The sequence below is a fragment of the Corvus kubaryi genome, unplaced genomic scaffold (genome assembly GCF_017639235.1).
Source record: "Corvus kubaryi isolate FWS band 111438036 unplaced genomic scaffold, C.kubaryi_AGA036_p1.0 37394, whole genome shotgun sequence".
Taxonomy (NCBI): domain Eukaryota; kingdom Metazoa; phylum Chordata; class Aves; order Passeriformes; family Corvidae; genus Corvus; species Corvus kubaryi.
The window spans coordinates 2,370,899-2,386,648 of record NW_024581133.1 but is presented as its reverse complement, the minus strand read 5'-3'; the positions used below and the strand labels follow the sequence as shown (position 1 = coordinate 2,386,648).

Genomic DNA, 15,750 nt, shown 5'->3' with positions numbered 1-15,750 from the left:
CAACTTTTTCCACTACATTTTGACAGCAAGTATTTGTATGTTTTAGAAACAAACTTGGTCTGGTTTATCATGCAGCATCAAATCACATCACAGCTTATATTGAGTTTGACATGATGTGACATATTGTGAAACAATTCCTCAAAGCTTCAGATGGTATTACAAGATTATTTTTTATGATTTTTTTAAATCTCATCCACATTTTCTTGTCCTTCTCTAAGCTGGGCTATCTCTGGGCAATGTTGTTAGAGCTGAGTATATAAAATCTGGGTACAGGACATTCTTTGTACAAACACATGCTTATCCTTTTTAGACAGGAAGCCAACACATCTCCATAAACTGTGTGATTGCACCAGTTAAAACTGTGTTGCTCTTTCTTGCCTGCAAGCCTATATCTTGTCAAATCACTACATACTTCAGCTGGGGAAGCCATGGCTAATGAAAAATGAACTAATGCTTTGAGAGCTGCAATGCTGTGAATTTATTGCTGTGCATCCATGCTTTCAAATCAAGGCTTAATTGATCTGGTACTATCATTAATAGAGATGACACTGTGGTTTTTCTTTAGGGGCACAGAAGCATATGTTGTTATAGACTGAATATATGTTTTTACTGCATTTTTGCCTCTGTCGATTCATTGCTGTTCCATATTTCACTGCAGCTTTCTCACAGGTTACACTTGAGTCCGAAGCAGCCCAAATATTGTCTAGATTGTTCTGGTTTTCTGCTTCTTGTAATGTTGCAAGGGCTATGCCATCAATACTGCAAATCACTCCAGAAAAGTGGGACCTTTCCCTTTTGTGAAAGTCACCTTCCTCATTGGGCTGATGGTCACCCGTCCATTTCTTTCTCTTGGCAGACGTGCGCCCTGGATTCTGCTTCTCCACGCTGAGCAACGGGCGCTGTGGCAATCAGCTGCCGCAGCCCCTGTCCAAGATGCAGTGCTGCTGTGACAGCGGCCGCTGCTGGGCCTCAGCTCCAGCCACCGCTCCAGAAATGTGTCCCATCAGATCCACCGGTATGAACACACCTGAGCTCTCGCCAGCATGGCTGAATGCTGCATTAGCTGTGATTTTTTTTTTTTCTTAGCCATAATGTTTTCATTAAAGAACTACACGGAATGGTTGAGGCTGAAGAGCACCTTGGCAGATTGCTTAGTCCAACTCCTCTGCTAGAGCAAAGCCTCCTATGGCAGGGTGCTCAGGACCCCCAGGAGGGCAAGCAGACAGAAGGAATTATTTGTTGCTAATTAGTGTTTTGTAGCCAAGTTACTCTGATCTTACCTAGTCCAGATTTGTTTTCAACATCCTCTTCAAGATCAAGTTACTTCCTCTGGACCCTTCTAATATATCCCTATTCCCTCTGCATTTTCATTCTCATTGGGAAACTGGGATTTCCTTCCTCATGACAAGCTTTCTGAGGTGCCATATATTTCCCGAAATTTGACACAGAAGATGGTTTCTTTCTGCTACCAAAATGTGCTGTTCTTTATTGCCCTTGTGTATTGAGATCCTCAGATAATGTATCACTTGAATTGAGAGAAGATGGTGAGCAGATTGTGAAACTAAGTATGGGGGAGTGGAGGGAAGATGATTTTGAGATTGTTTAGGACTGGAGACCTAATAAAATGCTTTAGAAAAGGAGGATACAAGAAACTGAAGAATTTATGGGAGGAGGTTAAAGGAGGTGCAGAGTTAATAGAGGAATGGGATTGTAAAACTATAGCAGTGTAACTGAAGAAATTGTCAGAGCTCATAGATGGGAGTTTTTATTATTTTTGTTTTTAATCCTTTGAGTGAAACTACATAGTACTGGAGCAGAAATCTACAATCAGAACTCTTGGAAGACTTTCTGTTTCTGTCACTGTCTTATTAATAATATTTAAACATGCTAAAAAAGTTCAAAACTGGCTAGAATCATGCTAAAAACAGTGCACTCTATTGATAACCATCTGAAATAGGAAGACGAGAAATTTTTCAGTCTTAACACAGTTCTTTTTTTCTTCAAATACTTTCTAATTACTCATATCTAACTGGTGAAGAAACTGGGTGGAAAAGTAAAGTAATTTGGCCAAAGCTACAGACTGAGACGTCATGGAGAAGGAACTAGAACCCAGGACTTCCTGACTCATAAATCCATGCAAGGTCTTCCAGATCATGGTTACATGCCACTTCTTTTTTGGTTTTGCTTCTGACCTGGGATATAAATTGAGACTATAAATTACTCTTTTGAAAAGTGCTTTGAAATTCTTTGAAAAGCTTTACATGCATTTAAGGTATTGCTGTCATTATTTAATCAAGTTCAGTTATTCTTTACTTAGTGTATCCTGAGAGAGCAAGACAAGGAATTTGGAGCTGTCAGTGGCTCACAGTCTCCTTAACTCTGAAATGGAAATTTACTGCAATATAAAGGGGAGCACTAGCTGCATCATGTAACCGAGTAGTTGCATTTTAAATGTGGGCAGCAGACCCAGTTGCTACTACAAAATAGGTTGTTTATTACTAGAAATTACACATGGAGATTAAAGTTGCAGTAAAAAAGGCTTGCACTGCATTTTTTAATTACATGGCAGGAATTGTTTATGTGGAATAACAGGGGTTACCATTGACACTATTTAAAGACTAAAATAAAGGAACAATAGAGGGAAATGCAGTGACACATGAAGCAACCTGATCGCCCAACAGCATTAAATAAATGCAAACATCATAATCAGGCAAAGCAGAACTTTAGGCTATGATGTTTGTTTAACAAGTCCTCTGTGATTCAGGAAGAGCTTCTAATGTGTTTTACAGGTAGAAGGAGACATGAGATGAAAGTGTTGAAGGTTGAAATATCCAGCTTAGTTCTCCCAACATTTACTTTATTTTTCTGTTCTCATTTTTAATATTGTTTCAGGAATTCATTCATCTCTAGATTTTTTTCCCCATTATATAATTCCTCTCCCCTGTTGTGTCACAGACTTTAAATTTTGAAGTTCAAAGATACTGGCTGCACAAATGGTTATTTGTGTGCGCACAGATTGTGAACATGAATTAGGTCAGCTGGAATGTGGTCTTTAATTGTGATACTCCGTGTGCATTTTTTGGATCGCAAGTTCCAAACCCACACCTCCCAAAGACAAAAGAATCATGGGCAAGAAGAAAAGTGGGGCAGTAGGGCAGATGCCACTAATAAACAATAGGAGAATGCATCACACTCAGCATTGACTGTGCTTACAGCAAATAGATCATTTTCCCATCATCTGGAAAAGGATGAATTTGTGTGGATCTGACTTGGTTTGTCTTTGGCTACACTGCTTAGACTGCACCTTATTTGGTTTCTGCTTTTATTGGCAAACTTAATTTTCACAGGGAAATAGTGTTAGTGTGTTCATTCTCTAATTGGTTTTGCCTCATTGCTTATATTTATATTTCTTTGTTTTCGGAGGTTAACTTTTAAGAAATCCAGTTGAAACTGGGCTTTTTTCCCTGTTCAGTATTTTTCTAACTCTGTGGCAAGCTTTCTATTAAATTAACTTGGGATCAAATCCAGAAGTCCTTCTTTAAATAAACTTCACACTGAGTTCACCAAAGATTTTTGCTTGAAAGAAGACTAAGTAGATTAGGATCAGGTCCCTGCCTCACTGTTCAATTTCATGTCCAGAATGTCAGTTCTGTTACCTTTTTACTGGCAGTCTTCTGTCAAGTAGTGTTGAGATTCTGTGGATTAATGACTCAAGTCAGAGAACAAAGCTTGTTACTATGAAGAAAACATATAGGCTCACATTTTCCAGATTATTTAAGGTTTGTTATTGCTAATCTGCAACTGCAAGAAGGGGGAGAGTTGGATTAAATGGAACAGGCTGCAAGAGTCTAAAACAGCATTCATGTTTTCATGTTTCAGACGAGTACCGTAAATTGTGCACAGTAGCTGCTATGCTGCCAGCAAGACCTCATGACCTTCCTCCGGCCCGTCCTGACATCATCCCTCCACCACGCATTCCTGATGTTTACCCTCCTCCACATCCAGAAATCATCTATCCATCTCGGGCTCCACCACCTCATCGTAAGAGAGAAAGAAATAACCTCTCCTTGCACCATGTGCATTTAGCTTCTTTAGAAACATGCATTTCTCAGGAGCGGTGTGCTCCCTTCAGCTGTTGGTGTCTTTTACTTACTTTATGTGGACATGGAGTCTCTGGATATCCTTTTAATCAGAGCCTGCTTACCATGTACCTTATGGCAAGATACCTGTCTCATTAGTAGTGTTTTCCCTGTTAAGATAGGTTTCAAAAATCACATTCTCATTGTGTGTACTGTGGCTCATGTATTGTAGTAGTTACATTACTGTTATTTTAAGGCCGTTGTGAGCTTTGCTGCTTGTCAGCACTGTGTAGTACGAGTAGCTCTTTGACTAGGTTGTGAAAGATACACATTAAAGAGCTTGTCTGACAGAAAGCAACTTCAGGTTGTTTTCCTCACTTGCACTTGGCTAGGTAGGAAATGTACTGATAAAAATACTGCTCTGCTGGATACTGAGTGACCCAGTGTGCAGAAAGAACTATTTTAGTGCTACGCATGGATGGGCTCATTTCCTCTAGAGTAAGAAGGAAGCCAGAGCAGACTACCAATGCAGAGCAACATACCAATATAATACCATCCTTTTCTGTCCCTTGCTCCGAGAATTACTACATGCCCATGTAGTCTGGAGTAGGCATGTGCCACCTGAAACCGTTAGGCATAGCCACACACTCTTTTGCAAGTAAACAGAAGCTGATTTTGCCCATGCTCTGTGCAGATGCAAGCAGTCTCTGCTTGCACTGGCACCAGCTGAAACTATTTAGTCTTGGTTCAGCACCAAGCTGAGCTAATAAGCCTAAGAGACAAAGTATTTTAGCTCAGGCTGACACAGCACTGACGTAGCTGCACAGCTTCTGGTCAGCTGGGAGTAGGGACAGAGCCAGCTCATGCCTGCCTGCCAAAGACAGTATAGGCGTATTCCCAGGGTTATCCCTGCCCTCCTCACTGCTGTCTATCTGGGAAGGCTAAAATAATGAACTGGTCTGCCTGCTCTATGCTAGTCTTAGGCTTTTAGTAGAGTCCCTGCAGTGCCACACACCCACTTTACCTCTAGGTATGAACAGACATGGTCCTCTTTGGCAGGACAAAAGATGAAAACAGAATCAGACTTGCCACAATGAAAATTTCTGTGGTTGTTAGCTGTTTTCAAACAAATCTCTTAAGAGTCAAAGGGCCATTTTCTCTCTCCCATTTTACTATGTAATTCACATCACAATTGAAAGTAAATGTTGACTTTTAATGGAAAATCCTGCTGAAGTTGTACATGATCAGAAGCTATTTTGATGAACTATTAAAATATTTTTCCAACTGTTGTTATTTCAGCGATCTTGCCGGTGAACTTAACTGACTATTGCCAAACATTCCGGCATCTCTGCCGTAATGGACGTTGTATTCCCACTCCTGGGAGCTACCGCTGCGAGTGCAACAAAGGATTCCAACTGCATGGTAGAGAGGAATGCATTGGTATGTGGGTTTCTGCTGTAAATCACAGGGGGGAATTTCATTTTGGAGAAAAAAACATTCTTCTCCACACAATGTAACAACTGAGTTCTTAAATAGAAGAGCCCCGCCTCAAAAAAAAAACCAGAAAAGAGACTTCAAAGAGCTAATTGATCTCAATGGCAAACTTACTTTTACAACAATTTTGCCTTTAAAACAGTATTTAACAAAGCTTGTAATAAAATTATACAGAAGCAAGGATTTCTTATTTTACAAACTCGTGACTATAATGTGTTTATTAGTGATTGAAAATGATCTCTTTAAAATGCTACTAGCTTTTTGAGTATGCAGTGACCTATTGTTAAAAAAATCATAAACTTAGGCTTACTAAGATTTACAAGTCCTCTTTCAGCTCAGGACTAGTATCTTGTTGGGTTCTTGAGACCTTTAAGTTTGGAAGTCAGCAAGATCTCAATGATAGAAGCAAGGATTAGCTGTCTCTTAGATGCAAGATTTTGCTTCTGTCAAAATCTTCAGTGAAGCTGGGAATGTGGAAATGTGGGATTAAGGCCTCTACTTTTCACACATGCAATATCTTATCTTACTGAAAATTCATTTTTCCCAGCTCTTGCTTGTCTTAGAACATGGGATCTTTTTTTCTGGGCTCTCAGTGGTGTCCCCTTTCAGATTGAAGGCCACTATTTCTCCAAGTACAAAATGGTAAAATACCCCTGCATGTAAAAGTAACTTCTAGCCAGTGTCGCAATAAGATTATATTGTCTGTATTCCACAGATATTGATGAATGTGAAAGGAATCCATGCATTGGTGGAGACTGTGTGAACACCCAGGGATCCTACATCTGCCAGTGTCGTATTGGCTATCAGAGCACAGCGACCAGGACAGAGTGCCGAGGTAATGGTCATGCAGCCACCTCTGCTGTCGTGTACACATCAGGAGGGAAAATGGTTTTCAAGCAAAATTTAACGGATGGGTCAAATATGAGAGTTTAAAAAAAATAAAATCGGATATGGCAGTAAAAATTACTAACCTGCTGGAGCTGGCTGTTCACAGAGTGGGTTACGAGAAAAGGCATTTTGTCTTGTGCTAAAAGGATCTTGGCACTATTTATGGCTTTGAAGTAGAAGAGACATATTTTATTTATTTATTTTTTTTAATATTAAGACACTGTTTTCTTTTGCTACTTGAAGATCTCAAGGATAATTAAACATCCCTTCTTTGGAGAAACCATATATGTATAAAAGACTAAGGAAGCTGGGGGGGAAGATAAGTCTTCCAGTGGGTAAATATAAGATTACACTGCCCATGTGTTGCCTCTGCTCACTGCCAGAGAAAGAACTAAACATAATTTACAGCACTGAAAAGTTAGATGTGGAAAAGTAGTGAGTGGAGCACTGGGAAAGTCTAGCTGAGGCAGCTGTAGAATCCTCGTTATAGTTATTTTGATGATCAGACTGAGCAGTAGTCCTGATGGTCTGCATCCTGTCTTCCTACGGGAGTGGGACCACATAACTCCTCAGCAGTCAACCAACCCTCTGTCAGGGTTTTGTCACTGCCAAATTGTTCTGGGTAGAAATTTGACTGTAAAGGTGGATGGATGCAGTCCTTTATCATTAAGTCATAATGAGAGATTTCTGGCAGAAGAATGAATGACTGCTTTGATATTCCATAAAAAATGAAGCATCCAAATGAAACAGGGTGTTTGAATGCTCAGAGTCACAGATTATATTTGTATTTTGCTTCCTGGACTGAGTGCAGGGTGCAGAGCATGCACTCAGTGTGAAGCAGAGAGTTTCTATAAAGCTAGAAGAAAGTTACCTATATTAGTGTGCATTTCTTTTCTTCCTTTTGTGAATCAGAAAGGTGTTGGTGGTGCAGAAGCTCACTCTCCAGTCCAGGAGGACACGCAGAGCCAGCACCACTGCTGCATGTTGCTGGGGAGTATTTGACCTAATTGCTGCCAAGCAGCCGTGTTGCAGAAGCATCTCCATAGTTCAGCTGACTGGTGGTGAGGGAGTGCTGAGGGGAGTCTCAGCCGTGATGAATTTACTCATGAGTCATTTTTGTCACACGCTTTTAATTTGACTGATTCATTACACAAACACATGGTTGTCAGAAGCCCAGTAGCTTAATGGCATTGAAGTGTGGTCACTTAGCAGTTCCTTTGCAGTCTATGGGAACTGTGCTTGCTTGACAGCCAGAGCAGAAAATGCTGTGATGTGCAGAATCTTGGTTTTCTAAAGGAATTTGTAGGACCAGTGTAGGGAAAAGAAAAAGGCTAGTGGGGTGCATTTGGCAAAATGTACGTATAGCACTGGTGCCTGCCAAAATCAGCATTTGCTGTAGAATTATTTCTCATGACTACTTTGGATTTTTAGATTTTAATTTTTTGCATGCACAAATGTGTCTGTGCTGATGTGCTTTTGGAGATGTATTCCTTACGTCTGCTCTTGAAAAACAGTCTCCATAATGACCAGATGTTTATGTATTCCTTGCTCTGAGGTTCCAGGGGAGGGTTTTTTCTCCATGATGACTCTGATTGGTGACCGATTAAACATTGCAGTCTGTATTGCAAGCTACTGATTCATCCATTATTAGGATCCCTTATAATTCTAGTAGGAGATTGGCTGAATGAATATCTTAATTGGAGACGTAGGTGAATAAAGTCACATTGTGATTAATGATCTGAACAAAAAATGCTTCTCAATTGCAGAAGAGAGGATATGAAATGGACCTCAAAAAAAGGTGAAATTTCCTAATGATTAGCTATGAATGTGTGGGAGTCAAAGCTTTAATAGCTAAGTGCTTACTATAATCTACCCAACATTTTTGACAAGAGAAGGTCAGGTCTTACTGGGAGTTGACAGCAATTTTGGCTATTTCAGTGAGAGAGGGACTTTGATTTTTTGCTAGTTTCTCTGAGGAGAAAAAAAAATGGTGATGTTATTTCATTTGAAAATTAGAAATGTGTCAGACTAGTTCTGGGGCTCTGCTCAGCTGTGAGTATGAACAATGCGATTCAGTATCAATTTTCAACACATTAGGATGGCATCAGGTGCATTAAAATACAAAACCTAATGAGCTCTAAACATTAAAAGGCCAGAAGAATCTTGAGATGCTGTGGCATTTCTGCCTGTCCTAAGGAAGAAAGCTGGTGGAGTAGCTGAAGCCAGACATGGGTGCAACCAAGGGCCAGCAAAGTGGGCGGAAAAGGGGCTGAGCAGAGAGGAAAATCACGTTTATGCATTGCTGATTGATGATGCTTGTTTATCAAATGAGGTTTATCAAGCCTGTACACTTCTGTGGAAGTGGAGGGCTGCAAGCTGCCGCTGCAGTGCGTGATCACTGAGCAGCTCGTGCCTCTGCTGGCCTGTTTGCTTGCTTGCAAAACAGTGATTTTCAAGGCTTTCTTAGGCTCTTCACAGAACTGCCACACTGCTAAGAAGGCAAGTATAGGTTCACAATTTTGACAGGTATCAGTTCCCCTGGCATAAGTGTCCAGAGAGGAGGGGCATTTGGGAGGACACCCTGTGCTCCACTCCTTCCTGAAGTGCAGCGATGCATTTCTACGGAGAGGGCTTGGGCAAGGGCACCCCCAGGGTACTGGGAAGCATGGGTGCATGATAGATAGGTCTGCATGGGCTGCTGTGTTCTCCCTGAGCAGAGTGCCCTGTGTGCAGGAATCTCTGGGAGATGGTCCAGGCCTTGATTGAGAATTCTGAGCAATCTGAAAAATGTCTAGACAGTCTGTCTCAGCATCTCCTCTCCCTCCTTTGGAGGAGAGGGAGAGCTGCCAGCCTCGTGTGATATCACTATTCAGGTCCTCCAAAGCACTTGCCAAGCACCTCCTGCAGAGAGAGGGAAATGAGGATCTGATGTTTCAAATACAAAGTAAGCAGGAGACATTCTTCTGAGGTGGGAAAGTCTTGAACTTTCCTGTTATCTTACAAAGCAGCAGCAAAAGACAAGCTTTCCCCCATCTTTCCCTAAGTAGTTAGGTACTGTTAAATTTTAAAGTTCAGTAAAAATATTTTAATGATGAGCAAAAATGAAAAAAAAGGCCAAAAATTGTGATTCTTGTTTGAGAAAGCTGCAGGGTAATGTTCACTGAAATTCTTTCACAGCAACTTGAAATTTCAAGCTGACGAACATTTTCCACCCCCATAAAGTTCCGTTATGGAACTCAAAATAAATCCTTTCTCAGGTGAATACAATTTCCATGTAGGTTTAAAAACCTAGGGGAAGGGGAAATGGGAAAAATTCCTCTTGAGTATAAAAAAGAATCCCCCAAAATGTTATTTTTTTTTCTGTTTGGCTTTCAGACATCGATGAATGTTTACAGAATGGTCGTATCTGTAATAATGGACGATGCATAAATACAGATGGCAGTTTTCACTGTGTGTGTAATGCTGGCTTTCAAGTGGCAGTTGATGGGAAAAACTGTGAAGGTAAGACTTTTCTCAAGTTATTCCATATCAGTAATTACAGTTGCAAGAGGTTATTCACATCAATGAAAAAGAAAAGGACCCCGGTGGGGGGAAGGGAAGGAACAAGGAGTCAGATTTCCAAATACCTTTTGCTGTATCTGGGAGGGCAAGTAAAATGTCTTTTGCAGCCAGTTCTGGAGCCTTGGCTTGGCAATCCTCAACAGGATGTCTGTCCAGCAGGAGAAATAGCACATACCACTATCACAAAATGCAGTTTCTTTGATGGGAGTGGTACATTTTGAAACATAGCACAAGTCACATGCTGCCTGATTTTACTGTGTGTTTAACAGCATGCTTTATGGGATCTTACTGGGTGACTAGCAATGTGGTTTATGTAGATGCAGGCTGGTCTGACCTATAAAAACTGTTTTAACAAAAATTTGTAAACATAATTGATGTGTTCCTACCTCCCAGACCTTTAGTAAAGAGGAAAAAAAGAAGAATGTTCTTTATCATGCTTCCCAAGGTCCTTGGGAGAGTTCCCAATGATCTATTCATACGTTAAAAGAATTTCAAGCACTGTTCTTAGAAACATTTTTGGCAGAATATTATCTCAGTGATTCAGCTCAAAGACTTAATGCCAAAATTCCTGGTTGGGATAGATACACGATTTTTTTTTTTTAATCATAAATTATTTTTGTCTGACTTAGCCTGTAAGTAAAAAGAAAACACACTATGTCTAGAAGTGTAATTTCTGTCCAAGACAGCTGCGGTATTAAGGAAAATAGCACGATTCTGAATATATTGTAATGTCATTATGATCCAGTGATTTTATGTGCTAGTAGTGATTCTGTTAATCCTTGGTAGAGACAGACATTTTAAGACTGTTTTTCCTGACTCTTTTTTAGATACAATTTAGCACCATAAGCTGCTTTTAAAATATCTTATTATGGAAGTACATTGACTAAATAGATTTGGAAATTAGACTATTCAAGAAAAAACCCTCTATTCTGATTTCTTCCTTTCCCACCAAATACCATGTGCTAATAGTAATAAAAACCAGGACATCGGCAGTCTGGTAAAACATTTTTAATTCCATTGCATGTGCTGCCAGAATGTCTGTTGCATCCACTTATGAAACAGTTTCATCTCTGGCATTGTAATGCATTGAGCTGTGTGCACACACACTAATCAGTAAAGACCATGGCATTGTGCCATACCTTAATGTAACTGTGTGTAGTTCTTCAGATGAAACTGGTAAATACCACTGATTTTTTTTTGGATGTAACATCCAAAACTGATTTCATCTGCGCCAGGACAAAGTAAAGACTGAGAGGATATAAAAGCTTACTCAAATCAAGCACAGAAATCTCTACTTGCCTTTTTTTTTTTTTCTTTTTTTTCTTTCCTGTTGTGTGAATAACTGTGCAGGGTTCAGAATAACAGTGTCTGAGACCTCCACCTTTTCCTATTTGAATCCTTCATGCTATCCCATTAGGTCAGAGGATGAATAATGCTTTTATGAAGCTATTATTAGGAAGTACCCTTCTGTATGGCCTGTCATGCTGAATGCAGGAAAGGGGCAGGTTTTATTTTAAATGGAAGTTGAGGATGGCAGTGCCCACAGAATTCATGCATAAGCACAGTGCTGGGAATTCTCCCATACCATATATCTTAGACTTGTCCAGTGGAGGTTACAAAAGTTTTCACTCCAAACCCAAATGTACACTCCTCCCCTTTCAGGTCTTCTTAGTAACATAAAATTGTATTTACATTCTAAACAGGAGGCTGCTTCTAACCCAGCTTCTATTTAGATTAAGATTCCAAATCCTCTTTAATTGCATCCTTTCTCACTTCTTGATGGCTTTTACCAACTGGAAGTTCTTAAGCTGTCCAGTTTCTCATCTGTTTTTTATTCTCTTTGCTTTCTTTGGATTCATTCCTTTTTATGTTAATGATTCATTTTGAAAAATGGAGTCACTGCTTTGACACATCCTCTAGGACAGTTCAATATATCCCATCATATGTTTCTGATTATCATTATACCTCTGACAACTAAGAAAAAACTTAAGGTTTATCTTTTGGATATGACTAGTAAGAGTTCTTATGCATAAACATTATGAGCATTCTGTGTATCGTGTACATTTTCAGATATGGATGAATGCAGCATCAGGAACATTTGCCTCAATGGGATGTGCATCAATGAAGATGGCAGCTTTAAGTGCATTTGTAAACCAGGCTTCCAGCTAGCATCTGATGGACGCTATTGCACAGGTGAGCACAATAAATTTTGGGTTCCCGAAACTTGTGAGTCCTGTCTCTCTGGGTAGCTTCAGGAATAAACTTATTTCCTTACAGTGATCCTTGGGAACAAGATGTACTGAGCAGAGTTCTCAGCAGAGATGCTTTTTTAATCAGCTGGAATTCCTTGTCTTTGTGCAAGACAGTACTCAGTCTTCTCCACATTGTTGAGCAACCACCCTAACCAGCCAGTGGGAAATATTGTTTGAACAAGGACTGCATGATCTGACCTAGTCAAAATCCTTTTTCTTTTTGCAAATGGTGTCTTTTGCAGATTGGTTCAAGCATATCTAACATTTTGTATTTGGCCTTTGAAAGTGCTCTGCTTTTGGCCACCCAAACATCCTGGCTCATTGCCTTCTTTGGGCTTTTCTCCCGTTCCTGTCTGGGTGCTCCTAGTCAATGCAGCATCTCTGAGGAGTGCCCAGCACTCCGTGTGACCAAGATGCAGACATGAGCACCACAGCAAGATTGCCTTTTCCATCTGGTGCACTAGCTCAGCAATACCCCCTGTGGGAGACACTGCAGCCTCCTGGTTGCTAGTTATTTACTTTTGTCATTAGAGTTTTGTTCAGTCCCATCAGGAACTGGAAATTTTGGGTATATAAATCTTCATGTTTCCACAGGTTTTACAGGCACAAAGCAAAAGTTCAAAACAAAGAATAAACAAGAATAAACAAGGGCCAAGTTACTTACAGTTTTTCTTTTGAAAAATTCAAAATCTTTTAACTCTTTGAATCAAGGCAGAAAAAGTGCTTCATTACACTTTGGCAAATTTAAAAAAATGTCACATTGCAGCATCTTGTGGACCAGTAGCAAAAGTAAATGTTTGAATAACTTGGTTTTGAGAGTTAGTGATGTGAACGGTGAATTAATTTGGATCCTTGTGTTTGTTGAACACTGTACCAGTCCAAAACAGACTTTAGATCAAAATCAGGACAACAAATTGTGTAAAACATCTGAAACATCTCTTGAATGTGATGACTCTTGCACTAGGTATGCAGGAGAGTGCTACCCAGCCTTCAGGTAGGGGAATCAGGTAACTCTAATGAGATGATCCTGTTCTGGCTTTGTAAAAGGGTTGCTTTAGTTGGGATGTGCTTTATTTTCTCAAAAGAGCCATTGTGCATTACCATACAAGTGTCTCCTTAGCCTAACAACTGCCAGCTGTGTTGGCTGCAGCCTTCACACACTTAGGGCAATCACATTTATTTCCATTCTTACCTGTTTTCCATGTGGGATGTGTGTGCTTTGCCAAAGCTGATTTTCCAGCTGGTCTGTGTGTGGGATGTCAGTAAGACTTCAATGCCCATCAGGCCATGGCACATCAGCCAGTTGTGTTCCCACAGATCCCTGGCTGTTCTCTGTGTCATTAGCAGGGATGTGACTCATGGATGCAAGCTCAGCCCAGCCCAAATACTTGTCTTGATTTTTGCCTTGAATATATATATATATATATATTTATTTATTTATTTAATTTTATTTTTTTTATTACATCAGTCTGTGCCAGTCTGAAAGGCCACCCAAGAAGATTACGGATTACTTAAAACACAATGATGTTCAGTCTTACAGCCTCTGTTATGTGCCTCCTGGCTAAACAGGAGTATGGATATAGTCAAAAAGGGGTTTCTGGCCGTAGAGAAATGTTACTTCTCTGCATCAAAGGAGGAATATTTGAAAATTGTCCAAAGTTGCAGAGAACTCAACTGATTCCTACTGAAAATTGGAACAAATCTTATAGTAAAAAGAAGAATTTCTCCCACTGCTTTTCAGCACTTACCATAAGCCTTGTTCTTTATGAATGAGCATGCAAACATTTATTACATGTTAGAATTGTTACTGGGACAAAATCAAACCAGATTTTGAAACCTGGACACCCAAATTACACCTTTTATCCTCTTCATATTTGTCTCGTTTCTTCCATTTGCCCAAAGTATCATGAAACAATTCCCAGGTCTTCAGTGGCTAGAGGAGCACAGCTCTCCAGTCGTGTTACTAAAATTTTAAAAGTTTCATCTTTAATAATGTCTTTTCCTGTGTATTTTTGATGTTTGTCCTTATTGAGTCCTTTCTGTACATGCCGAATGTGCAAAGTAAATAACTGGTGTCCTACAGAACTGCAAGTCTTTGAAACACTCATTATTGACACTGCATATCCTGAATTTGTTTGTCAAGTGCATACATTAAAATCTGACACCAGCTACAACTCTAAGGTCACGCTTGGGTGTGCAGGGAATTCTTGTGCACGTTGGGAATATGTGTATGCACAAACTGACATTTCTGCAGCAAATTGGCTTCCTGCCTGAGCAATTTTGATAGGGAATTGAACATGTGTTCTTGCCAAACTAGGGGTTCTACAAAGGAATGGAAGAGTGCAACTCATTGCTTCTGTAACCATCTCATTTGATGCACTGTAAGCTGAGTTTTCAGCCAGTAAGAAAGGCTTCTAACCCAAAGATGGGGATAATGTAATTAACACTTAGTTCCATAAAATTGGAATTTAAGTATAAGTACAGGGCATATGCTCGGCTGTCTGGTAAAAAATTCCACTTAGACTTTCTGAAATAACATGCCAGAAAAGAATGTTACACCATAGCCTTGTATATTCCCTGAAATACAAGACATGCTGAATTTATTCACCATTAGCTGCTTTCGATGATGATTTGCTTGATTTTTCAGAAATACTGGGCAGGCAGAAGTTTGAAGCATTATTTCTGTTCCATACATTGTTTCATCTTTAGATCAAACAGGAATGCCCTGAATTGAAAGCCATTGCAAGGCAATTGAAAATGGTAGTTTAGTAGTCTGAGTAAATTTTTCCTGGTTAAAATTGGAGGACTTTGTGTACCCAGCTAGCACTGCTAAGCAAGCTAAACAGAAAAGGCAAAACTCATTGAACATGGAGAACAAATCCATTAGTTGGTTTTCCAGAACCAAGCTGAGTATATTTTAAGTTGTCCAAATGGTGACTTTTACCACAGAAGACAGCGGAGTGTTCTCAAGGTTAGAAATTTGGACTTTATGCCTGTGTGGAAAGTTGATTAACTCCATGGAATCTCAGCCCTGGTAGAAGCAGAGGCTTTTTACACATCTTTACAGGAACCAGGCTTCCAGCTGATTTGCACCATTTTAAGTGACCCACTTTACCTTTCCAAAAAATGTCTGCAGCAGTATTTCCAACACATTCCTAAATTGGTGCAAAAGAAAAAAGATGGCACATGTCACCCTTTACTAGCTTACAAAATCTTTTTTTGAAAATGAACTACAGGAAACGGGAAAGAAGTAATTTTGCCTTTCTGTTTCTATAAATAACCTTAAAAAAAACCAACTTTCCTTTTTTTTTAAAGCTTGTAGGAGAATCTGTCATAGGAGTTCAGTGTTGTCTACCAAAATAACTGTCTACAACATTAAATAATAAGGGCTCATTTTGAATCCCAACTCCATTTTTATCTCCACTGAGTAAGGACTAAATTTAAAAGTGGCAAAAGCATTTAAGATTTGTCTGAAA

General features: G+C 39.7%; 1 protein-coding gene across 2 annotated transcripts in view; it reads left to right on the top strand.

The window, feature by feature from the left end:
• FBN1 (fibrillin 1) overlaps nucleotides 1–15,750 on the top strand; it is a 145,159-nt gene that overhangs the window by 62,537 nt on the left and 66,872 nt on the right. For both annotated transcript variants that reach the window (XM_042039062.1, XM_042039063.1), the window contains 6 exons: nucleotides 857–1,015; nucleotides 3,880–4,041; nucleotides 5,379–5,519; nucleotides 6,289–6,408; nucleotides 9,837–9,962; nucleotides 12,093–12,215. In XM_042039062.1, the coding sequence (XP_041894996.1) occupies nucleotides 857–1,015; nucleotides 3,880–4,041; nucleotides 5,379–5,519; nucleotides 6,289–6,408; nucleotides 9,837–9,962; nucleotides 12,093–12,215 (831 nt within the window). The remainder of the gene's footprint in view (nucleotides 1–856; nucleotides 1,016–3,879; nucleotides 4,042–5,378; nucleotides 5,520–6,288; nucleotides 6,409–9,836; nucleotides 9,963–12,092; nucleotides 12,216–15,750) is intronic.